The sequence below is a fragment of the Carcharodon carcharias genome, chromosome 1 (genome assembly GCF_017639515.1).
Source record: "Carcharodon carcharias isolate sCarCar2 chromosome 1, sCarCar2.pri, whole genome shotgun sequence".
In the NCBI taxonomy this organism is placed as follows: Eukaryota; Metazoa; Chordata; class Chondrichthyes; order Lamniformes; family Lamnidae; genus Carcharodon; species Carcharodon carcharias.
In genome coordinates, this window is record NC_054467.1 from 72,773,967 (window position 1) to 72,800,707 (window position 26,741).

The following is a 26,741-nucleotide window of genomic DNA, read 5'->3' on the forward strand; positions in this document are numbered from 1 at the left end:
TCTATTTGGCAAAGGGAACCTGGAAGGTAAGTTCGTAGGGTGTATTTGGGGCAATTTCTTAGAGCAGTACATCCTAGTGCCAACCAGGGAACAGGTTATTCTAGGCCTGGTAATGTGCAATGCAACAGAATTAATGATAACAAATGAACCTGTAGGCGACAGTAATTATAGCACAATAGAATTTCACATCCAGTTTTAGAGTGTGAAGTGTGGGTCTGAGACTACTGTCCTAACCTTAAAAAAAGGCATTTACCAGGGTATGAAGAAAGAGTTGGTTAAAATGAACCTGGAAAATTAAAAGGAGGACAGTAGAGAAGCAGTGGTAGACATTTAAGGAGATATTCCATAACACTCAATAAAGATATATTCCATTAAGAAAGAAAGGCTCTACGAGAAGGATGCACCATTCATGGCTAACTAAGAAAGTTCAGGATAGTACTAAGTTGAAATAAAAAGCATGTAAGAATACAAAGATTAGTGGTAGGTCAGGAGATTGGACCAATTTTAGAAACCAACAAAGAATGTCTAAAAATAAATAAAGAGGGAGAAATTATAGTTATCAGAGAAAGCTAGTTAGAATGATAAAAATAAATAGTTTCTACAAGTATTTAAAAAGGAAAAGAATAACTAAAGTGAGTAGTGGTCCTTTAGAGGGTGAGATTGGGGAATTGATATTCGAAAACAAGGAGATGATGGAAGCGTTAAACAGGTATTTGGCATCTGTCTCCACTGTAAAAGACGCAAAAAATTTCCAAGAAGTGTTGAAAATCAAGAGGTAAAAGGGACAAAGGAGCTTAATCACAATCACCAAGGAAAACTATTGGACCTAGGGGCCGACGAGTCCCCTCAACATGATAGCTTTCACACTAGAACTTAAAAGGAATGGCTGCAGAGGTATTAGATGCGCTGGTTGTGATCTTCCAAAATTCATTAGATTCTGGTAAGGTCCCAGCAGATTGGAAAATCTCAAATATGATGCCTCAGTTTAAAACAGGAGGAAGACAAAAAGCAGGAAACTGTAGGCCAGTTAGCTTAACATCTGTCACAGGAAAATGTTAGGATCCATTATTAAGAACTTAATAGCAAGACATTTATAAAATCATAATACTATCAGGCAGGGCCAAGATGGTTTGGTGAAAGGGAAATCGGACTTGACTAATTTATTAGAGTTTTTAAGGTAGTAACAAGCAAGGTGGATAAAGGGGAATCATTGTTTGTTGGATTTGGATTTCCAAAAGGCATTCAATAAGGTGCCACATCAAACATTACTAAGAAAATAACCAATGGAGTGCCATGGGGATCAGTGCTGGATCCTCAACTATTTACAATCTATATCAGTGACTTGGATGAAGGGACTCAATGTATGATAGCTAAATGTGCTGATGACACAAAAATAGATAGACAAGTAAGTTGTCAAGAAGATGTAAAGAGTGGAATTCTCCCATCCCACCCGCGGTGGGTTTTGTGGCGGGTGAGAGCGGAGAATCCAGCGGGAGGCAAAAAATCGGGCACCTGCTGTCATAAAAACATGTCGCTATTCTCCCAATTATGTTTTCATGGTGGGTCAGCTATCCCGCCGACTAGTGGCTCGAACGCCATTTGCATTCATTAGCACGTCATGAATGCTCATTAAAACAGCTGCTAACTAGAATCTTACCACGTCTTCCAATCTTCCATCACACCAGCGGGAAATTACATCAATTTGAAAAGGGTGGTGTGCACAAGTTGGGCCTCAGTTGGCTGGTAACTTCAAGGTGAGTGGAATGTAGCTGCCATACCCCAGCACTGGTCTTGTTGTGATGAACACCACTCTGCTGGGGCTGTAGGGTCAGACTGCTCCTTCTCTTTGCTTTCATTGTCCTGAAGAACACCCACTGTTCTGTGGTACTCATGCAGGCTTCCACTTTCAGAGACTAGCAGTTCAACTGGGGGTGGGCTGTGAGGGAAGGGTTGGCTGATAAACACGGAGTAGGGGGTGGGGTTAATGGGGAAGGAAGGCTGTGGAATGGCAATCGGGGGAAGGGCAAACACAAGGGGGGCAACGGGGAGGGAAGGCTGTGGAATGGCAGTCAGGGGGAAGGGCGAACACGAGGGGGGCCTTTCTGGGGTCGCTCTCTAAACTCATGTTGCTGTCGGAGTGAGCAGGATTCTGCTGAGAAAGAAAGGAGGAAAACTTCCTCCCGATGAAAGCCACTTAAAGCCAATGGCTTCATTAGCACTGTTAAAGGGCTACTCAGAACTCAGTGGATACACTTCACAGTCACTGCATCTCGAGTGTAACACATAGGAGTGTAGGATTTGGGAATGCAGGTAGTCGTGAAGGAGACACAGCTGTATCATATATGGCATTCCATCAATGAAGGCCTGTCACCTGTTTACCAGATGTGGCATCCTCATGGAGCAAAGGGCATCCACTCATTGACCATGAGCAACTGATTGGTCATTAATACGCCACATCAGAGATTGGAGTACAGAGCTAGGGTGGGTCACTCATCTCACTGAAACTTTAGCATCCCACACAGGGCTCAAGATGTTACATATCTGCGGTGTACTTTGGTCAGCTCAATGCATGTGCTAGTGTCTCAGGGACAAATCGGCATCGGCCACCAGGCAAGTACAGCAGGAAAATCTATGGACCTTTATAGTCTCTAAATGTGTCACCCACTGAGCATCACTTTCTTGCCCCTTGAATCATTAATGTCTTTGGTATAGAATTAATTTTCCAGGCAACTTTTTTTGGTGGAGGCATCAAACTTTATTTACAAGACAGCAGCAGCAGCTACATGTGTGCAACTAACTCTATAACTAATAAATAACTCCCTCCTCAAGGTTCCCCATACTGCTAACTCATTGACTTACACGGATCATGTGATTTTGCAACACAGGATTATTCTTAAAGTTACAGTCATATGTTTATCCAAACCAAAATTACTACATTCCTCCGCCTTTAACTTTTCTGTACATTTTGTATTTGCAAGGATATTTATCTCATGACATTATAATATTTACACAGGTCATGAAACTACAAGTTCAGTCTTTCAAGTGGTTTCCTGATCCATGTGGAACGATGTAGCTCCACAACTTCTGATTCTTTGACAGGAACCACATGTCCTTAGTTGAGCAACCTCAACAGGAACCACTGGTTCAGAAATGGTTACAGATGGAACATCATTTTCTTGGGGTATCTCCCTTTTTCTTCAATGATCCACATACTTACGGGTGATCCAGCCCTCCACTTCCACGTGGTACGGCAACGTCCGGTCACAGAGCTTACTTTACCAGGTAACCACTTTGGTCCTCCACTGAAATTCCTTACATATACTGATTCTCCAATAGTAACTTGTCGCTCACAACTATGCAAATCATGAGTCGCTTTTTGGTTCCCCTGACTTTTCTCCACCTTCCCCTCCAAATTGGGAAGTATCAGGCTTAGCCTTGTTCAAAGACAGTGCCTCATCAGTAATTCAGCAGGTGTTGCTCCTGTTGCAGTGGTGGGGTAGGGGGTTGGGGGGGTGGTGTCTGTAGTGAAATAGAAATGAGCAAGACTACTTTCCAACGATTCACCGGTTAACTTTTTCATTCCCGCCTTAAACATTTGTACTTCTCTTTCCGCCAGTCGGTTAGATGATGAATGGTATGGTGCTGTCTTCACGTGGTTGATACCATTCAGGCTGACAAATCTTTGAAACTCAGCGCTAGTAAACACATTACGCTTATCTGAGGTGATTATCTCTGGCAATCCATAGATAGTAAATCTTTGGCGTAGTTTTTCTATAGTAGCACCTGGCATTGGCAATTTAACCTCATAAACGCCTAACCACTTGGAAAGACCATCTATAATCAGTAGAAACATGGTTCCAAGGAAAGGACCAATGTAATCTATGTGCAATCTCACCTAGGATCTGCCAGGCCACTCCCATGGGTGTAACGGGGCTGCCACCAGCAACTTTTGTAGCTGTTGGCATTGCACACAGTGTTTTACCACCTTCTCAATATCGCCGTCCATTTCCGGCCACCAAAGATGACTTTGTGCTATCATCTTCATGTGGAGATTTCCCGATGGGCACTGTGTAAATCTAGTAAGGGTGGTTCCCTTCCTTGTGAAGGAGCTACTATCCCTGCACACCATAATAAATTTACATCTTGACTGCTCATTTCATGTCTTCGGTTGAAAAATACCTTCAATTCATCAGACATTGTTTCCTGGGACCATCCATGTAACACTTGGCCTCTCACTCAAGACAGGACTGGATCATGATTCATCCAGTTTCTTATCTGCTTGGCACAGGCTGGTGAGCAATCCAGGAAATTCATCACTAATACGAGCTCTTGGGGAATTGGGATGTTGTCATTGTTCTCTTGCAAAGGAAGGTGACTTAGGGCATTGACATTGGTGACATGAATCCCTGATCTATGTACAAAGGTGTATTCATATGCTGCTAAAATTAGGGCCTATCTCTGTATTCATGCAGAGGCAATGGGAGGTATAGCCTTTTCCTTGCTAAACAGACCCTGATACTAACGTGAAATGTCACCTATGCATATATTGGTGGAATTTCTTTACACCAAAATAATCGACAGACCTTCCTTTTTGACCTGAAAATATTCTTTTTCAGCTGTGGTAAATGTCCTGTATACATAGCCTATTGCCCTCTCTGTACCATTGTCCATCTTGTGAGTTAGTACCACTCCCACTCCATAGAGCGACATATCGCAGGTTAGCACCATTTCCTTTGTCGGGTCATAGTGCACTAACAAATTTGAAGAGTGCAAGAGCTGTTTTACTTTCATGAAGGCTTCTCCTTGGGGTGAATTCCAAACCCAACGTGGGTTATTATTTAGCAGTGAATGGAGAGGGGCTGCAACTGTTGATAAATTTGGTAGAAATCAGGCATAATAATTTACCAACCCTAAAAAATGATTTAAGTTCAGAGATATTCTTAGGTGCAGATGCCCCTCTGATTGCTTTAACCTTCTTTTCAACAGGGTGTAACCCTTGGGATCTACCCAGTGGCCCAAATAATTTACTTTATTTGCCTGAAAAGTGCATTTTTCCTTCTTCAGGTGCACTCCTGCTTCTAAAAATAATTTCAGGACTTCCTCTAGGTTAGTCAAGTGTTCCTTTTCTGTGAATCCAGTTATTAGTACATTGTTCAGGTAGACCACAACTTGAGGTAGTCCTTATAGTAAGCTCTCCATCGTCCTTTGAAGAATGGCACAGGCTGAGGAAACACCAAAGGGCAGGCGTGTATATTGATATAACCCTTTGTGGATGTTTATGGTCACAAATTCTCAGGAGACATCATCCAGCTCCAGTTGCTGATGTGTGTGACTCATGTCAAGCTTTGTATACGTTGTCCCTCCTGCTAGTTTGGCATGGAGGTCTTCAATCTTGGGAATAGGGTACCTGTCCAGTTTGGCTGCTTTGTTGACTGTTAGTTTATAGTCCCCACAGATCCAGACGATCTGGTCTGGTTTAAGGACAGGGACTATGGGTGCTGCCCACTCTGAGAATTGAACCACTTTTATGACACCCAGCCTTTCTAGCCAGTTCAACTCAGCGTCAACCTTCCCTCTCAGGACTATTGGCACTGGTCTTACTTTCAAGAACTGAGGAGTTGCTCCTGGGTCCACATAAATCTTGGCCTTTAGGCCTTGGATTTTTCACAGTTCATCCTTGAAGACGGTATCATTTTTCTTAGCAGCTCTGGCAGTCCCCCTGCTCACAACTGGAAGATTTCAGACCAATCATGACCCAGAAGGCTTGGTCTTCTACCTTCTAATACCATCATTGGTAGTTGTGCTGTTTGGTGCCTATAATAAACAGGTACTCTGGCGATATCTTTTACCTGGATTTCTTCACCTGTATACATTTTCAACTTGGCAGAGGTTTGTTTCAAATTTAATTGTTGACCATCCTTATTTAAATATCTGAAAGTGTGTTCTCCTATTATAGGACTAGAAGCACTCGTGTTTACTTCGATTTTTAAGGGTTTACCATTCACTTGCAATGTGACATTAATTGGCTCTGTCTCCCCAACTTTCATGTTGAATAATGAATAAATATCAGAATTGGTTGTTTCTGGCTCTTCCACACTATATACTTCATTGGACTTCGATTGGAAGCCTGTGTAAATCTTGCTTTATAATGTTACAATATGTGTCCATTTTGTGACAAAAATAACGCTACACCTTTTTAAATTACCAATCATTAGGGATATGATTGTTTCCATGTTGCTTTCGAATTTGCTGCTAAGCTCTTTCCTCTAAATTTTTGGTTAGCAGGAGCTGTTTAACACTTCATGGTGGAGTCCCAGCTTTTCAGGCCACTTTCGGCTGACATTTCCTGCCCAAAAAGGAGAATGGCTCCGCTTTGCGCACCTTGAATCGCTTGTGAATCCCTTACAGTGCTTTCCATCGCAAGCGTTATTTCTAATGCTTTCTTAAAATCAAGATCCACATCAGCCAGCAATCTGCGCTGAATAGCATCCTCCTGCACGCTACATACCAAACGATCCCTGAGCGTTTCATTCAGGGGCCAGAATTTTCCCATTGGCGTGTGGGGGGCAGGCCCTGCATGACCTTGCGTAAAATGACAAGCGGTGACGTCAGTTGAGCGCCCCAACATCACTGCGTGCCATTGCGATATTTGGGGAGGTTTGTGCGCTATAAGTTTGGATGCATGCCTGCCATCAATTAATGGGCCAGTTGAGGCCCTTGAGGCAGCAATTGATCTCGATTTTTCATAGCCCATGTGTTCTTCAGGATAGCGCATGGGTGCAACGGGCAGGCGGAGACATTTGTATAAATCTCATCCACAGGTGGGATAAGAGGGGGGGATAGGGTCACGAATGTGATGTTTGAGGAATTTAAGTGCAAAAGTAACTTTTACTTACCTGAGTGAGGAGGAAGACTCGAAAACTCATATCAGCTGCTAGAACAGGAGTAAAAGCCTTGGTCAGGACGCTACAGTAGAAATCATTTCTGGGGCCTGCAGCTTTCAGGAAGCCTTCCCTTAACCTGAGAATGGGAGTTGCGCTCTCCATTGAAGGCACATCCTCTGAGGAGGAAGGGAGGGCCAGAAGGGGGAGGAGGCAACGAGTCCACATTCAGCCCCCAGGGGAGCCACCTTTGGGAGGACAGGTGCAGGCACAATGGGCATGGGGGCCAACAGGTAGTCCAAGGCGGAAGGGGCCGCAGAAGATGCCACTATCCTGCTGCCAGGGTTTACAGGCAGCGAAGCAGCTACCTCAATATGACTGAGGTGCGGTGCTAAAGGAGGCTCCATCTCTCAAGGGAGACAGTCAACTATATCTTACAGATGATAGGCCCTGAGATCTCTGCAAACTGTGTGGGTGGACACCCCATGCCAGTGGTGCTAAAGGTCATAGCTGCCCTCAATTTCTATGCCTCTGGCTCTTTCCAGGGCTCAGTGGGTGATCTTTGCAGAGTCTCCCAGTCAGCTGTCCACAATTGCATCAAGCTGGTGACAGATACTCTGTTCAGGCATGCATTGATTTTCATCCACTACCGCTGGGATGATGTCAGTCAGGCACAGCGAGCCAGAGGCTTCACGGCCATTGCTGGCTTCCCCCGCATCCAGGGTGCAATAGACTGTACACATGTGGCCATCAAGGTGCCAGCAGGTGAGCCCAATGCCTTCGTCAACAGGAAGGGCTTCCACTCCATGAATGTGCAGATAGTGTGTGACCACAGGATGCAGATTCTGCAAGTCTGTGCAAGGTACCCAGGCAGCATCCACGATGCCTACATCCTCAGACACTCCCAGATGCTGGGGCTCTTCAGTGCTCCAGCCCGGCTGGATGGATGGCTGCTGGGTGACAAGGGCTATCCCCTTAAAAGGTGGCTCATGACGCCTCTCCACCATTTAAGAACAGAGGCCGAGCAGCGGTACAATAGGAACCACGACTCCACAAGGGTGGTGATACAGAGAACCATCTGTCTTCTCAAGACGCACTTCTGATGCCTGGACCACACAGGGGGCGCACTCCAATACCCCCCAGATCGTGTGTCAGTGATAGAGGTTGCATGTTGCACTCTCCACAATCTGGCGCTGGAAAGGGGGGATGCAGTGGACCAGGAAGATGTAGACGCAGTTGCTCCAGATGCACACGATGAGTCCAGCGGTGAGTCCGAGGATCAGCACACACAGGAGAATGCTGAGGGCTAGATGCTGACCCGGGCATACTGCAGGGAGGCAGGGACACCCGGGAGGCTTTAATCCAAAGTACCTTCAGCTAGCACAACACAGATGGATCTTCAACACACGCCAGGGCTGCAGGCTCTAAGCTCGACAGTAAATTCATCAAGGAAAACAAAAATGGTGTTGGACATCACACCAAGTCTTTGACTAAGTACTATAGGCCAACATAAAAGCACCAGTGATAAACCCATGGTGTGCGTAAGGTGCCTTAAATTTACGCTTACGGGTGCTACATCTAGATGCTGTCCCATCTCTGGCACTGGCACCTGAGACAGCCTGCTCACTGTGCTGTCCTGTTGGCCTCGATGACCTTGGCCGCCCTCCTCTAGCCCGTGGAGCATTTGCTGGCCCCGCCTGGGAGGGAGCAGCCAGTGCCATGGCTGGCATCTCCCCGGTCACCACAACCTCATCGGATCCCATGGTCACTGACAGAGGGGCGGGGGATCTGCTGCCCTCATCTGGAGTGCCCTGAAAAGAGCCCGCAGAGACAACAGGCAGCTGCTGCACCAACGTGAGGTCGCTTCAAACCTCCCTGGCTCTCCATAGATGGATGGCCACCAAGCTGGGATACTTGGCTGGGATACCAGCTGTGGTCAATGCAACTGTGAGGGCTCGCTGGTCAGAGTGCATCCCCAGGAGGACCCGATTGTTCTCCTGGAGGAGCCTTTCCACGACAGTTGCCACCCCCTCCATGGAGGAAGGATGGCGCTCAGCCATGAGGTTCATTGCATTGGTGATGATCCATGTAGACTCCTCCAGCTTGGGCACCATGCCATGCATTGTCCATGTATCTCTGCCAGATCCTCCCACTTACGCTGCTGCACTTCCAGTGTTCGCTGCCTCACAGATGACTCCAGAGGCACATCATCAGCCACCGACTGAGCAAGTGCCTGGTCCCCCAGCAGTCCTCCGACTGCCGGCACCCTGGGCACTCTCTGCCCGCACCTCAAGCGAGTGCGAAGTGCCCTCACCGCCATGCCCCGGGACACTAGCTGAAGATCTAATTCCCACCGAGGTGCTAGTATCTGTGCTGGTGCCTGGCTGGCAGAGATGTTACGAAGCTAGAGAATGCATTTGTTCCGGGGCTTCAGGGGTAAGAGGTGGGCCCTCTGTCTCCTCCTGCCAGCCCTGCTCCAGTGATGCTGAAAGGATGAAAAAGGACATTTGATTAGTTACAGTGCAGACAATGTCACCTTGCATACCTCTCCCCTGATCATTACATAATCAATGGTCAACCCATGCTGCTGCTAACTTCAATCATGGAGCATTCAGCAGTGCCATGGCTGCTGGGACACACATGGTGACCTGGCTGCTCACCAAACATACCTCCCTGTGGCACCCCAGCCTCACCACCACTGGTGGACCTGGGGGCATGGCACCTCTCAAGGTCCATGGCCTGCTGCTCGAAATCTGTAAGAATGGCCAACTGGGCCTGCCCTCCACCAGTCCGCATTCCTCCCAACGTATTGTGTGCAGTCTTTTCCTGAAAAGGAGAGAGGAGCATTGATTAGTCCAGCCTGCACCTGAATTCCCATCGCATCCCTGCCACCCCAGCCAGAGTAGGACATCGCAGGACTTCTATTCTTTGTCACCCCACAGCTGCCGCACACTCACACAAACAAGCCAGGGCTGACCTCCCCCCACGATTGCCCAAATGCTGCCTCCTTCACATGTGGCACCACAAGGTGCCACTTTGCTAAGCAAGGAGGCACAAGCACGTGGAGCTCAAATACCAGGAGATGGATTGGTGCCCCACCAACTGGAAGCTCCCCTCCCAGCGTGTTAGCACCCTGACTTCAACATACTTCCCAGTTCCAGCACTCTGCCTAGATGCAGTTCGTTGAGTTTCACCCCCACTCTGGGTGTCAGTGTCACAGATGCTACAGATGCAGAACACATCCTAGCTCAACCCTCTCATGGTGCACAGGGCATGGGCAATATCTGCTGGCCCACCCAGCGAGGGATACATGCCATGAGGGATTCAATATACTCAGTGTTGGCTGGGGTGTTTGGGGTGGGGGTGCGGTTTGGGGGACAGGGTGACTGCTGCATCAAATGACTTGAGGCAACATGGTACACACCCTTCCCGAGTGTATTGAACTTTTTGTGGCACTGGAGCCACGTGCACCACACCACATCATGGGAGCTCACACTCTCGGGCACCCCCTCCCATGAATGTTTGATCAGGTGGGGAGGCCTCCGCCTCTCATCCCTCAGAAGGACATCCCTCCTCCAGGAGGGCAGCTAGGCACTCGTCTGAAAAACGAGGAGCACACTGCCCTGCTGGCCTACTCTCCAGCCTGGCCTGCCCCGATGGCCTACCCTCTGGACGTTCATCACCAACATTGCCCCTCTGCAGAGCCCTTCACCCAGCCATTGCAAGCAGCCATTCCAAGGCTGCCAAGCCTTCCTTTATACAGGCTGCCGGGTCGCCATTGGACATGGCGGGCTCAATGCACCCTCCTCTGCCTGCCCACTCCCGCTATGCATGGGAGTCGTGAAGTACACTGGGCCGGCTTTAATTGGCCTGCCCACATGAAATGGTGGTGTGGACCCAATCGCGGGCGGTGCCTGTTCCTGACCGGCCCGCCCGACATGGGAAAATTCTCCCCAAGATTTCACTGGTATCATAATATTCTGTTGGTTGTTTTAATTTAGCCACATAGTGAGCAATGGTCTCCCCTGGTCCTGTATTCCATGAATTGAATCTGAACCTCTGCATTGTGACTGAGGACTTGTGTTGGAAATGTCCTTTAACAAGGTCTACTAAAACACTGGGGGTCTTTGCATAAGGGGCATTGGGGCCCAACAAGCTTTGCTTTAAACTGCATGTCTTGCTCCTCCAAATACTCAGGAGAATCGCTCTCCTCTTTTCCTCCCCCATGATTTCATTGGCTTGAAAGTAGGGCTCTATATATTGACACCAATCATCTGTGGCTGGTTTAAAGGGATCGATTCTGCCAAACTGCGACATCTCAGGTGAGTATATCTTCCCTTATTTTTAATTATCTTCGATATTCATAATTGCTGGGCAAGAGACAGTACCGGATCTGATTTATCCTCATCACCAGTTTGTTATAGACTTGATTTTCCAGGCAACATTTCTGGGTGGAAACATTGAACTTTATTTAAAAGACAGCAGCAGCAGCAACTACATGTGTGCATCTAACTCTATAACTGAAGCAGAACTCCCTCCTCAAGGCACCTCCTGCTGCTAACTCATTGGTTTACACAAATGATGTGATCTTACAACACAGGATTATCTTAAAGCTAAATTCCTACATTTATCATAACTATAATTACTGCTGTCTTCAATGTTTCCTTTCAGAGGGAAGGCAAAAGCAGATATGGATCCAGAGCTCAATACTGCCTTTGTCATGGTCCTAATGCAATAGAGGAGGTGAAGGAGGGAGAGGTGACTCTGCACGCAGCTCCAACAGGAGGGACATGGTCCAGTGGAGCACAGCATGAACAGGAGGGTCAGGAGGAGAGACCCAAACAACAGGGACAACTCGCCAGACCTAGGGTTTATCGTCCAAGAGTCTTCTATTTACAAATGAGCGGGAGATAATGCCGTACATGCCTGTGCCTATCCCAAGATCTGATACATCACATATGAAGACATGACACCTGAGATGGAGGGTATCCCCTGCCAGTGGCTTTGAAGATGACTACTGCACTCAACTTCTTGGCCTCTGGTTCTCTCCAAGAACCAACATGTGACCTGTGTGGCATCTCTCGGTCCGCAACATATTGATGCATAAAGGAGGTCACAGATGCCCTTTACAAGAAGGCCCATCATTATGTCAGATTTGGTCTGGAGAGTGTCATGAAAATATAATAACTCTCATAATATTATTGTGATTTACTGTAAAGGTTAGTTAACAGTGGGGTTTGGATAATTTCTCTGCAGTGTGTGTGTGTGTGTGTGTGTGTGTGCGTATGTGTGTGTGTTTGTGTGATGTAGTTGAATCAGAGACAGCTGGCCTCGAGGCTTTGTGTTATCAAAAAGAAGCTAGGTTTCAAATGCTAAATATGTAAATGTGGCTGAAGTTTTAGAATGTGAGGCGTGCAGAAAATTTTCATTTTAGATAAATTAGGGTAGTTTGAATTTCTAAGAGATGGTAGGATGTGCTCTCTCAAGTATTGATTTTTTCAAAGTTTGTGAAACTTGCCTGTGTGATCTGCAATATTTCAAAACACAAATGAGCTGCTTTGTCTGCACTCTTAACCCTCAGGTCAGCACTCTGCAGTGAGCAATCTTTTTTGGACTTGCAGTTTCTGGAAGCCTTCCTATAGCCTGGGAATGGGAGCTGAGCTCTCCACCGCAGGCACCTACTCTGAGGGGGAAGGGAGGGCTAGAAGGAGGAGGAGGCCAAGAGTGCACATTCAGCCTCCAGGGGAGCCACCCTTGGGAGGACAGGCGCAGGAACAAGGGGCGCAGGGCTAAGAAGTAGACCAAGACGAAAGGGACTGCAGAAGACGCCACTATCCTGCTGCCAGTGTATACAGGCACCGAAGTAGATACCTTAATATGTCTGAGGTGCAGTGTCAAAGGAGGCTCCAACTCTCAAGGAACACAGTCAACTATATCTGTCAGATGATTGGGCCTGAGATCTCCGTTAACTGTATGGGTGGACACCCCATGCCAGTGGCTCTAAAGGTCACAGCTGCCCTCAACTTCTATGCCTCTGACTCCTTCCAGGGGTCAGTGGGTGATCTTTGCGGTGTCTCCCAATCAGCTGTCCACACTTGTGTCAAGCAGGTTACAGGCTCTCTGTTCAGGTGTACATTGACCTTCATCCACTTCCGCTGGGACCAGTCAAGCCAGACACAGCGAGCCAGAGGTTTTGTGGCAATTGCTGGCTTCCCCCGAATCCAGGGTGCAATAGACTGTACACATGTGGCCATCAAGGCGCCAGCAGGTGAGCCCGATGCCTTCGTCAACAGGAAGGGCTTCCACTCCATGAACGTCCAGGTAGTGTGTGATCACAGGATGCAGATTCTGCAAGTCTGTGCAAGGTACCCAGGCAGCTCCCACGATGCCTACATCCTCAGACACTCAAAGGTTCACTGAAGGGGCTCTTCAGTGCTCCAGCTCGGCTGGATGGATGGCTGCTGGGTGACAAGGGCTATCCCCTCAGAAGGTGACTCATGACGCCTCTCCGCCACCCAAGAGCTGAAGCTGAGGAGCAGTACAATAGGAGCCACAGCACCACAAGGGCTGTGGTGGAGAGAGTCATTGGTCTTCTCAAGATGCGTTTCTGATGTCTGGACCATAGAGGGGGTGCACTCCAGTACCCCCCAGATCGTGTCTCGGTGATGGTGTTTGTATGCTGCACTCTCCACAATCCTGCACTGGAAAAGGGGGACGCAGTGGATGATGCAGACATCAAATCAGTGGCTATGGCTGCACACGATGAGTCCAGCAGTGAGTCCGAGGATAAGCAGGCACAGGGAAATGCTGAGGGGATAGACACTAACCCAGACATACTGCAGGGAGGCAGGGACACCCAGGAGGCTTTAATCCAACGCGCCTTCAGCTAGCACAACACATATGGACTTCCAGGACAAGCCTGGGCTGTAGGCTCCACACTCGATATTTAAGTGCAAAATCTGCCAGGATAAGAACATTATCTAAGGACCTTGTTAATGAGGTTGAATGTCCCACAAAGCACTCCTAACATTTTTGGAAACCATACACCTGCAGAAGAAAAGAGGCACCCTCAGCCATGGTGAATTTAATATCACAGATAAAGAAACTTAATGAAACAAAATGACAAGGGTGTTCCAATTCAAAACAAATCATAAAGTCCTCATCTCGGGCCAACACAATAGCACCAGTGAGAAACCCGTGGTGTGCCTAAGGTGCCTTATGTTTATGTTTCCGGATGCTATGTCTTGGTGCTGCCCCCTCGCTGGGAGTGGTACCTGAGACAGCCTGCTGACTGCTGTCCTGTTGGCCTCGAGGAACTTGGTGGTTGTCCTCTGGCCCGTGGAGCCTGTGCTGAACCCACCTGGGAGGGAGTTGCCAGTTCCACAGCTGGCACCTCCCCCATTCGTCACAGCCTGATTGGATGCTACAGTCACTGGCAGAGGAGCGGAGGAGCTGCCGCCCTCATCCAGAGCGCCCTGACAGGAGCCTGCAGAGACGACAGGCAGCGGCTGCGCCGATTTGAGGTTGCTTCGGACCTCCCTGCATACCGTGGATGGATGAGCACCAAGCTGGGAAACTTGGTGCCCAGACAATCTCCCACACTGCCACTGACCCGCTGAGGTCAATGCCGATGTGAGTGCTTGCTGGTCAGAGTGCATCCCCAGGAAGTCCTGATGGGTCTCCTGGTGGAGCCTCTCCACAAGAGTCACCACTCTCTCCATGGAGGACACATGGCGCTCAGACATGTGGCTCATTGCTTCGGTGATCGTCCACGTAGCCTCCTCCACCACGGAGACCAAGCCAAGCATAGCCTCACGTATCTCCCCCAGATGCTCCCGCACACCCGGCCGCATTTCCTGCAGCTGCTGTGTTACGGACGACTCCAGATGCACATCATCAGGCACCGACTAAGCATGTGCCTGGCCCCCTGCAGTGCTCTGACTGCTGGTGTCATGGAAATTCTCTGTCTCTGCCAGCTCCTCCAGCAACTGTGAAGTGCCCTCACCACTATGCCCCGGGACACTAGCCGATGTTCTAACTCCCACTGAGGTGCTAGTATCTGCTCTGGTGCCTGCCTGGAAGAGATGGTGTGACGCTGGGCCTCTGCTGCTCCTCCTCCCGGCCCTGCCCCACTGATGCTGAAAGGGAGAACAAGGACATTGGATCAGTTAATGTGGAGACAATGACAAAGTGAACCCTGTCCCCCAGATCATTATGTGCTCATCCTTCCATAAGCAACGGTCAAGCCATGTTGCAAAATTAAATCACTGAACATTCAGCACTGCTATGGCTGTTGGGAGAACAATGCTGACCTCACTGCTGGGCATACATACCTGGCCGTGGCACCCCAGCCTCACCGACATTAGTGGACCTGGGCGCATGGCACCTCTCCAAATCCAGGGCCTCCTGCTCAAGCCGGCTGAGAGTGGCTAACTGCACCTGGCCGCCGCCAGTCCTCACACTGCTCGGCAGCATTATGAGCATTCTTCTCCTGAAAATGAGAGAAGAGCATTGGTTAGTGTAAATTGTACATGGACTCTCTTCGCACATGGCCCACCCCAACCAGAGTGGGACATATCAGGGCCCCAGCGCCTCCTCACCTCGCTGCTGCCAAACACTCACACAAAGGTGCTAGGCCTGTTCCCTACCACTAGCCCCCTCCCCCCCACACCTCCCTTGGACACATGCTGCCTACATCACATTAGGCACCACATGGTATATCCTTCCATAGCAAGGAGGCGCAAGCATGTGGAGCACAGAGAGCAGTAGATGGTTCGGTGCCACGCCACCTTGAAGCTCCCCTCCCAGCGTGTCATCACCCTGACTTGGCATTGTCCTGGAGTTCCAGCACAGCGCCTAGGTGCAGCTCCTCCAAGTTGCCCCCAGAACAGACATGTGGGTCTCAGTGTACCACATGCTGCGGGCACAGAACCCAACTCTTCACCACCCTCTCAGGGTGACCTCAGCATGGGCAATATCTGCTGGCCAACCCAGCAAAGGACACATGTGATCAATGATTCAATGCAGTCACTACACTCAGACGTGAGAGGTTGGGGGGGTAGTGGGGGGCAGCAGTGGGGGTGGTAAAGCCGACCTGCTGGGTTAAGTGACCAATGCCAAAGTGGTACTCACCCTTACTGAGCGCAACAGGTCATTGAAGCACTTGCGACACTGGATCCAGGTGCACCGCACTAGGCTGCGGGAGCTCATCACCTCCTCCCAGGCACATTTTGTCATATGGGGGGACCTGCTCCTCCCGTCCTTGGGAACCAGCACCTCCCACCATGCTGCCACCTCCGCGAGGAGGGCAGCAAGGCAATCATCCAAAAAACAAAGGGCACAATGGCCCCCAGCCCTACCTTCCGGCCTGGCCAGCCCTGATGGCCTACGCACCAGCCTGGCCTTCCCTGATGGTCTACTCTCCGGCCTGGCCTGCCCCAATGGCCTACCTCCCGGACTTGCATAACCTCCATTGCCCCTCTGCAGAACCCTACGCCCAGCTGTTCAGCGCAGCCTTTCCAAGGCTGCCAGGGTTTCCTGTATACAGGCCATCGGGTCGCCATAGGACCCGGCGGGCTGAGCGCGCCCACCTGCGCCCGCTCCCGGTCCGCCCTCCCCCATCATCCAGAAAGTTCGGCCATGTGAACAATGGAATTTGAATTAAAAGGGAGAAACATGAAAAGAGGAGATGAGGTTATGTGTCGGGGGAAGGCATTCTAAGATCTAACACAAGTGTGAAAAGCCTTCAGCCTTTGTGCATGAAGTTGCTGTCTACAGGAGCTGAAGCTGAGAAAACTTACTTTGAATTTGACTGTTCAGTGTATTACGTAGCTTTGACTGAGTCTGTTTAAATCTATTTGTTTTTACTGTTGCCTCAGCAGGGGTGTAACTGGGAGTTATATTAATTAGGGGTTTTAGGAGTTTTATAGTAGTAATTAGTAGACCTATGTATGTGCTTCAAACCTTTTCCTTTGTTAATAAATGTTTAATTTAGTTTTCTAAAAACCTTTGAATTCATGGTAGTCTTATTACTTCTGAATTCAGGGCATGCATCTCGAAGTAACATACAAATTGCAAAACAGTTGTGACCGTATGATCAAGTTTCCCTCATGGATTTGATCCTCCTGGCACATATCATCTGCCACGTCATAACAATAAAGACAGCCAGGCTGTGAGATTCGCTGGCTTTGCTGCCATTTCAGGCTTCCCAAGAGTGCAAAGTGCAATAGACTGCACCCATGTGGCTATACGGGCTCAATGGCAGCAGGCTGCAATGTTTATAAACCACAAAGGCTATCTGTATATACAATGTACAACTGGTGTGTGATCACTGGTACCCTGGGAGTTGCCATGACTCCTACATCCTGAGTCACTCCCAGGTGCCTGAGATTTTCAAGAGGCCATTATGTCTGCAGGGATGGCACACATCAACATGTGTGTCTCTGAGCTGGTGGAGGGTGCTTGTGAGCGCCGTGACGGTTCTCCCGGAGCTTCCTCCTCGGATGGGGTCTGGGGACTCGCTCTGGTGGTGCTGGAATGGGTTATGGGCCTCAATGTGTTTGTGCCTAGAAAATAGAAAAGAGAGTTTCAGCTAATGAGCATGAGCTAGATAAGACTGCATGTGACTCACTGTGAATGTCAGGATTTGATGAAGTGATGGAACTGTGATCCGTACTGAATTGGTGGGAGAGGTCGATCTCCCCTTCCCCACAGGAGCAATCCCTGTCCTCCCCAGCCAGCCCGGCTGCAGCCTCCACAAACTCAGTGAGGGCAAGGATGTAGGCCGTCCCTCCCCCGGTCTGCGCTCTCTCGCACCTGTTGTGCGCCAGCTTGGCCTCTATGAAGGTGAAAGGAAAGCATATGCTGAGACGAGATGGAGTAGAGGTTGAGTGGAGATGCATGTCCCCTGTGTGTGGTGATCCCTCCCCAGAAAGGCCAGAGGATGGAATGTGAGCAACATGATAGCTGATGAAGAGTCATACGGACTCGAAATGTCAACTGTATCCCTCTCCACAGATGCTGTCAGGCCTGTGAGCTTTTCCAGGCATTTTTGTTTCTGTTCTAGATTTCCAGCATCCGCAGTATTTTGCTTTTATCTTATGATAGATGGGATGGTGGTGATATGAAAGTCTCAGTGAGAGAACGAGTGTTGATATGTGTCCCCCACTAATGGTTGTGTGAAACCTCTGAAGAGTGTAGCCAGTTGAGTGCATGATGCCATGATGAGAGTTTGATGTTGGAGACGTTGAAGGATGACTTACCCTGGCAGAGCGGATGAGATCATTCATCCTCTTCCTGCACTGGATGTTACTTCTAGTGTGGGTGCCAGCCATACTGACCTGCTCTGCTACGGTGCCCTAGGCCTGAGAGGTGAGGCTGCTGTGCTTACTGCAGCCATCCATGGGGTAGAGCACATGCCATTGTTCCTCACCCCTCCGACCAAGGCCTGGAGGGTCTGGTGGGTGAAGCGGGGTGCAGACTTCATGCTGAGGCTCTTGGCCTTTCTCTTATTGGTTGTGGACATCTCTGGTGGGCTGGAGAGATTGACATTGTGTGTTGGACTAGTTCTTAAATATGGTGCCTGGATCTTCGAACCTGCCAGCTGATGGCAGGAGGACAAATCAACTCCCAACCCGCCAGGTGATTTGGAGCGAACGGTGCCTCTGCATAATTAATGAAGCTCCAAGTTTAGAATCGGGCGTGAGTTGCCGCCGTTACAGATGGTGGGCTGGACACTGCGGAAACCGCCCGGCACTGCGCTTAGTTTCATTTTGGGAAAATTCCACCCAAAGAGGGATTTAGATAGGTTAGTTGGCAAAAAAATTGGCAAATGGAGTCTACTGTGGGAAAATGTGAACTTGTCCACTTTGGCAGGAAGAATAAAAAAGCAATATAGTATTTAAATTTCAAGAAGGCTTTCGATAAGGTCCCACATAAGAGGCTAGTGGGCAAAATTAAAGCACATGGGATTGGGGGTAATATACTGGCATAGATTGAGAATTGGTTGACAGACTGGAAACAGAGAGTGGGAATAAATGGGTCTTTTTCCGGATGGCAGGCGGTGACTAGTGGTGTACCGCAGGGATCAGTTCTTGGGTCCCAGCTATTCACATTATATATAAATGACTTGGATGAGGAAACCAAATGCAATATTTCTAAGTTTGCTGATGACACAAAACTGAGCAGGTTGTGAGTTGGGAGGAGGATACAGGAGGCTTCAGGGTGATCTAGACAAGTTGTGTGTGTGAGCAAACACATGGTAGATGCTGTATAGTGTGGATAAATGTGAAGTTATACGCTTTGGTGTGAAAAACAGAAAGGCAGAGTGTTATTTAAATGGTGATATATTGGGAAATGTGGATGTATAAAGGGATCTGGGTGTCCATGTACACCAGTCAATGAAAGTAAATAGGCAGGTGCAGCAAGCAATTAGGAAGGCAACTCTTGGCCTTCATTGCAAGAGGGTTTGAGTTCAGAAGTAGGGATGTCTTACTGCAGTTATACAGGGCCTTGGTGAGACCTGAAGTATCGCGTGCAGTTTTGATCTCCCTACCTAAGAAAGGAGATACTTGTCACAGAGGGGGTGCAGTGGAGGTTCACTAGGCTGATACTGGGGGTGGCAGGCCTGTCGTATGAGGAGAGATTGGTTCGACTGGGCCTGTATTCACTAGAGTTTAGAAGAATGAGAGGGGATCTGATTGAAACGCATAAAATTCTGACAGGGATAGACAGACTGGATGCAGGGAGGATGTTTCCTCTGGTTGGGGAGTCTAGAAGCAGGGGCCACAGTCTCAGGATATGGGGCAGGCCATTTAGGTCTGAGATGAGGAAAGATTTCTTCACTCAGAGGGTGGTCATCCTGTAGAATTCTCTACCAGAGAAGGCTGTGGAGGTCGGGTCACTGGGTATATTCAAGAAAGAAATTGATAAATTTTTGGATATTAGGGGCATCAAGGGGTATGGAGAGAAAGTGGGAATATGGCATTGAGATAGAGGATCAGCCATGATCATATTGAATGGTGGAGCAGGTTCGAAGGGCCGAATGGCCTACTCCTGCTCCTTGTTTCTATGTTTCTAAATGGTGAGAAAACACAGAAGTCTACAATACAGAGGAAGCTGGGTGTCCTGGTTCATGAATCCCAAGAAGTTAGTATGCAGGTGCAGCAAGTGATTAGGAAGGCAAATGGAGTGTTGTCATTAATTGCAAAGCAAATGGAATATGAACGTAGCGGTGTTTTGCTACAGTTGTACAGTGGGTGAGACCACATCTGTAATACTGTGTACTGTTTTGGTTTCCTTGTTTAAGAAAAGATATAATTGAATTAGGAGCAGTTCAGAGAAGATTCACTTGACTGATTCCTCGGAAGAAGGGGTTAGCTTGAGTTGGTTGAGTAGGTTGGGCCTATAACCATTAGAATTTAAAAGAATAAGACATGATCTTACTGAGACATATGAGATCTTAAGGGGGCTTGAGAGGGTGAAAGCTGAGAGGATGTTTCCCTTGGTGGGGTAGTCTAGAACTAGGGGGCACAGTTTAAAAATTAGAGATCTTCCATTTAAGACTGAGATGAGGAGAATTCTCTTTCTCTCTTAAGGTTGTTAGCTTGTGGATTTCTTTTCCCCAGAGACCAGTCAGGTCATTGAATATATTCAAGGCTGAGTTGGACAGATTTTTGATCAGCAAGGGGGTCAATGGTTATAAGGGGCAGACAGGAAAGTGGAGTTGAGGCCATAAACAGATCAGCCATGATTTTACCGAATGGTGTGGCAGGCTCGAGGGGTCAACTTGTCTACTGATGCTCCTAATTCTTGTCTTCTTGTGAATTCCACATTAAGTATGAAGACGACATGCTCCAATCGCAAACAAGAATCTTAGACTGAAACAAGGCCAATTATGTAGGAATGAGGGGAAGCTGGCTAAGGATGATTGGATAAATAGAAAGGTTTGGCAATAAATGAAGAGTGGGAAACATTTAAAGAACACAGAATTCAAAATGTTCCAGTAACATATGTAGAAAGAGAAAGGGTTAACCTTTAGATTCTGATATGACTCTTTTCGGATCTCTGCACAGGTACCGCCAGACCTGCTGTTCCTGCACTTTCTGTTCTTTATTCAGATGTCCAGCATTTGCAGTATTGTGCTTTAACGAAACATTGGCATGCAGGAACAGGAAGCAGTTAGGAAAGCAAATGGCATGTTGGCCTTAATCACAAAGGATTGGAGTACAAAAATAAAGAAGTCTTTCTACGCTTGTAAAGGGCTTTGATGAGAGCACATCTGGAATACTGTGTGCAATTTTGATCTCCATATTTAAGGAAGGATCCACTTGCATTGTAGGCAGTGCAGAAAAGGTTCACTAGACTGGTTCCTGGGATGAGAAGTTTGTCCTGATGAGAGGTTGAGTAAATTGATTCTATGTTTTCTGAAGTTTAGAAGAATGAGAAGTAACCTCATTGAAACACTCAAGATTATGAAGTGTAGATACTGAGGCATTGGGTGGAATTTTCCGTCCCTGTTGGCATCGAGTGTCAAGGCTGGCATGAGTGGACAATATGGTGTGAAGGCCAAAAATTGGTTTCATGACATTGCAAAGCTAGTTTGTGATCGTCCACTTTGCCCGTCAATGGCGGGCCGCCTTCCCACTGCTGCACGTCGGGAATGTCATTCTAATAAATTTGCATCTCATTATGAACCCCACTCCCTGGAATCATGCCTACACCCTCCCCCCCCCCACCCCATGTCAAATTTACCGTCCGCGTCAGCGGCAAAACATGCCGGCCCAGAATACGTCTTGACAAGGGTGACATGCAGATGTTGGGACTTACCATTAGGGCCTTGCTCACAACACAGACATCCGAGGAGCAGAAGAGTATGAATGGGGGGGTGGATGGTGTAACTGGGTTGAATGTGGCAACTAAGGAAGTAGGTGTAAGAAAGAAGGAAGGTGTAAGGGAAGGAGTTCGGAGTGCAGAAGGACTTCGGGGGAAGGAAGGAGTTCGGAGAGGGAAGGAGGCCAGGGGGAAAAGGAGTTTGGAGGGCGGAAGGTCATCAGGGGAAGAAGTTCTTTGGCGGTGGGGTGGTGTCCGGGGGAAGGAAGGAGTTCGGAGAGGTGAAGGAGTCCAAGGAGAGGAGAGAATTGGGGGGAGGAGGGAGTAAGACTGGAGAAAGAAGAAAGTATGCAGGAATGAGTAAGGGTGGAGGAAGGACTAAGGATGAAGGAAGGAGTAAGGGGATGTCCAGGTGAACGTACAAGGGAGAGTCTGTGGGCATGACGACTGCCTCCTGAGGGGTGAAATGAGGGTGGGCGTGGTAGGAGGGAATGGTGAGTATGAGAGAGGGCAGAGTGAGCTGGTACGGTGGGAGGGTGAGGGTGCAACAGTAGCGGTAGAAGCAATAGTGAGGATGGTTGGTGAGGACTCGGAGGCAGACACGGACATCAGGAGGTGGGAAGGATGAGGTCTGGGAAGTCAATGTGGATGGGGGTGTGATTCTCGGGAAGGTAGAGAACGTGCATCCTGGACATCCTGGAAGGACAAGAGTTGTGGCTGGTAGGTGACAGTGGGGAGGTGGAAGGTGATGCCAGTGGAGTCAACATGGGAGAAAGGACATGGGTGACTGGGGGGAGGAGAAAGGACAGGGAAGCTGAAGTCATACTTCACAACAACCATCTTTTAAAATCTTTTAAATTGGTGAGAGGAGCCTCGTGTTGGACGGGCACAGGCGCTGCATGGGAATGTGGTCAGGTGATGCAGGTCAGCTTAGATACACAAGTGAAAGACCATCTTGGCAGGCAGCATTGAAAATGCTCAGGACAGTGAGATGAGTGTGATGGAAGAAGGCTCTGTGTGGGAGAATCCTGTGAACCAAAAGAGCAATAATTAGTGCATGGCAGCAGAGTCAAAAGCAGGAGAGAGAGCACTCACAATTATGTAGGAAGAGGGATGATGTCGTGCAGAATCCTCAAGTGGGTGTTTGCCGCTGACCTCACCATTGCCGCAGGCATGATCCACGTGCTCAAAGTGAGTGAGGGGCCTAATGTGAACCACTCCACCCCATGGTCTAGGACCTCTCCCTGCTGTTGTGAGCAGGCTTCTCCTGCATGAAAACAGATGGCAAGGGTGCGAGCAGGACACATGGCACTGTGTGGAATGTTTGTATGGTAAGCGGAGACATGGACAGGATGCGGGTGCAAGCTCAAGAAGAATTGAGCCTGATGTAGAATTGAGGGCGTGCATGAGAGTTAGTGGTGTTCTCCCTTGAGGTGTGAGATCCCTGTGAATGTGTGATGGATTTGTGAGTGTGAGATCTGAGAGTGATGAGAATGATGACTTGCCCTGGAGGAACGGATGAAACCATTCACCCTCTTTCTGGACTGGATGGCTGACCTCTTCTGCAGGATATTGGCACTGGTCACCATTGCCATCACTTCCCATGCTGGATTGTTGACATTGCTTGCTGGCCCAGCAAGGGTAGAGGACATCACAGCGGAACTCCACTGCGTCCAGTGGACACTTCAGGGAGGCATCCCTAAATTTGGGGGCAGCATGTTTCCTCCCTTTGGCAGCCAACAGTTCCCAGCAGCTTCCTATCACTTGAAGAGTGCTAGCTCTTTGCAGGAGCAGCCTTTAAATATGGCGCCTGGTTTACTGAAGGACTGAGGTGATGGTGGGGCAGGCAAATAAGAGGATGCCCTGCCAGTTACCTGGCATGTTTGCTAGGAATGCATAATTAATGAGGTGGGATTGGGGTGATGGGGTGTGAAAACCTACTATTGCGGCCAGCGGGTAAAAGGTCCTTTTTCCTGCCCACTACCACACTCAGTGCAAACCTGGGATGATTCCGCCCATTGTTTCCCCTGGCTGGGAAATCTAGAAAAGGGTGGCACAGTTTCAGCATATGGGGTTGATCCTTTAGGGCTAAGGTGAAGAGAAATTTCTTGACTCAAAAGGGTTGTGAGTCAAAGGGAATTTTCTACCCCAGACGGTTGTAGATGCTCCATTGTTGAATATATTTAAGGCTAGGATAGACAATTCTTACAAGGGATATGGGGAGCATCTGGAAAAGTGGGGCAGACTTTTTGCTCAGTGGGTGGGCGCATGCCTGACTCGCTTAGTGTAAAATAATGTGTGATGATGTTGGGCGAGCGTCCCAATGTCATTGCGCATTCACATGATATTTTGGTCAGTGGGTGCGTGCTAAACTCGGAAGCGCGCCCGCCAACAATTAAGAGGGCAATTAAGCCCATTAATGGTGCAATTATAAGAGATTTTCGTTGCCCACCCAATGTTACAGTTGGTGGGTGGACGAATAGGACAAGCGGGATGAGGTTTCCGTGATATATTAAAATTAAAATAAATTTCTGTACACAGTATTTTCATTGCCTATATTTTCAGGTGACTGATTATGAAGTTTGGACACTTTTTTCCGGTTTCTGTCAGCTTTATTTTAGGTTGCTCGGGTCTTCACCTCTGCCTTCAGGGAGCTTTCCGTAATCACTCACCCACACCCACGCTGACTTAAGCGCCTGCCCTCCTCCTGCCCCCATCCTGGCAGCATGAGCCTATCAGTGTACGTTTCATGCTGGCTGGCCATTAATTGGCCATTAATCGGCCAGCCAGTGTGAATTCGCAGTCGGGAGCTGATCGCTGTCGGCGGTTCGTTCCCCGGCTGACCCCAGACCCGCCAATCGCGCCCGCTTACTGATCTAAAAATCCTGCCCGTGGGTTAGAAGCCCCAGGTCAGCCGTGATCTTATTGAATGGCGGAGCAGGCTCAATGGGCCAGATAGTCTACTCCTGCTCCTACTTCTTATTTTCTTATCTTCTTAAGCTAAATGCAATAAATTGACAGGGGAAGGGAAGAGAAAAATATGACTGACAAAGGGAGAATATGGGAACAGAATAACAGTTAACATAAAAGGGAACCCAAAAAATTTTTACCAAGATGTAAATAGCAAGTGAGTAGTGTTACGACCCATCTGCTGTTAATACTGGACAAGTCAGATCCCCGAGCGAAACCTGGCCTGATAGATCTTAACTTTTATTTTGGAAACCGTGGAGGAAACTTACTGAACAAATTCACAGGAGTCTGCTGATGAACTAGTAACACAAAGAATAAGATATTTATTAAATAAGAAAACTGAATATATTAGACCAGACAAATAGATTGAAAAGATCACAAACACAAGAAGATGACTCAAATTCCCACTATTCCTTTACCACAGCAATATCTTTACAGACACATAAACCCGTGAAGAGTTAGCACTAGCTTGACACAAAGGCTTCTTGCTTGGGACTGGCACCATTGCAAATATTTTCTTCTGGTGAATTCCTGAGCATTCGTTTGATGCTTCCCACCCAACTCGTATCTCTCCCCGAGACACCCAAAAACTACATTCTAAACTTACTGTTTCTTTAACTGTAGAGCAAACAAACGAGTCCCCTTATCTCATTCTTCCTATGGCACCTCTGTTAAACTGATCATTTTACTGAGTTCCATAACTGACTATTCAGTTAACTACTGACCCACGAGCCTCACAGTTTTTCTCCTCAGAGATCTTCAAATCCTTGTCTTCTTTCTCTGACAACACACTCAACTCCCCTCTCTCAACTCCTGTCCTGTCTGTGTCTCTATTACTGGATCACTGTCGCTAGGCAACAGTAAAGCTTTTCCTACTTTGTTTTTTTCCCTTTTAAAATCACTGACTTTTTCAACCCCTTTTAACTCATCTCTTTAATTTCAGAGGTTGTAAAACCTCAATAAAAATGTATATATGCAAATGAACCCAAAAGGCCTGAAACCTTTAGTCACAAATCTATCCAGACACCCAGGCACCAAGGTTCATAAACAATACTTGAATGAAACTGAAACCATTTTCACCTTTCTTGATACAAATATATATATATATATATATATATATAAACTCAACCTAAAATTACACATTGTTCATAACAGTAGTAAGAAGTGGGTGGAGCATGTTAAGGACAAAGCAAGTAACAGATGCTTACAGTTGCAGGCAAAGTTACAATATTTAATGTGTACTTTGTATCGGTGTTTACTAAGGAAGAGGATGCTAACAGAATATAAATATAAGCAGAGATGCTTAGAGTGGATAAGTTGCCTGGTCCAGCTGGTTTGTATTCCAGCTTGCTGAGGAAGTGGGGGTGGAGACATTGGAAGTTTTGCTAATATCTTCTAGTCTTCACTGGATAGAGGGAAGTGCCAGAGGTTGGCTAGTGGGAAATTTGACGCCCTTATTTGAGAAATGATGTAAAGACAATCCTAGTAAGTGCAGATTGGTCAGTTTAACTTCAGGAATGGGTAAGGTTTTAGAAATAATAATCAGGGGAAAAAAATCAACAAGCACTTGGAGAGGTTTGAGATAATTATGGAGATCCAGCACAGATTTATAAAAGGCAAATCATGCTTGACTAATCCAATCGAATTTTTTAATGAAGTAACAGAGAAGGTTGATGAAGGGAATGCAATTGATATTGTCTACGTGGAATTTTTTAAAAACCCTTGATAAAGTACTGCCTAATAAAATTGAGGCTCATGGAATAGGAGGGTCAGAGTCAGATTGGATAAAAATATTGCTTAAAGACAGAAAATAGCAGGTCATGATAAATGGTTGTTTTCAGATTGGAACAATCGACTGCAACAGGACATGGATATTCTAGCAGAATAAGCAAACAAGTGGCAGATGGATTTAATACAGAGAAGTGCAAGGTGAAGCATTTTGGCAGAAGGAATGGGGAGAAGCCCTATAGACTAAATGGCACAGTTCTAAAGAATGTACAGGTACACTGGGGCCTGGGGGGTTTGTGTGCTTAGATCTTTGAAGGTGACAGGACATATCGG

The 26,741-nt window shown here is 47.8% G+C and overlaps 1 protein-coding gene across 1 annotated transcript in view; it reads right to left on the minus strand.

Annotated features, from left to right (window-relative positions):
* Positions 1-275: 275 nt before the first annotated feature.
* Positions 276-26,741, minus strand: part of fgg (fibrinogen gamma chain) — a 53,897-nt gene continuing 27,431 nt past the window's right edge. The window contains exons 10-11 of the mRNA XM_041179126.1: positions 3,550-3,834; positions 276-286 (exon numbers count right to left, since the gene is read on the minus strand). Of these exons, the coding sequence (XP_041035060.1) occupies positions 276-286; positions 3,550-3,834 (296 nt within the window). The remainder of the gene's footprint in view (positions 287-3,549; positions 3,835-26,741) is intronic.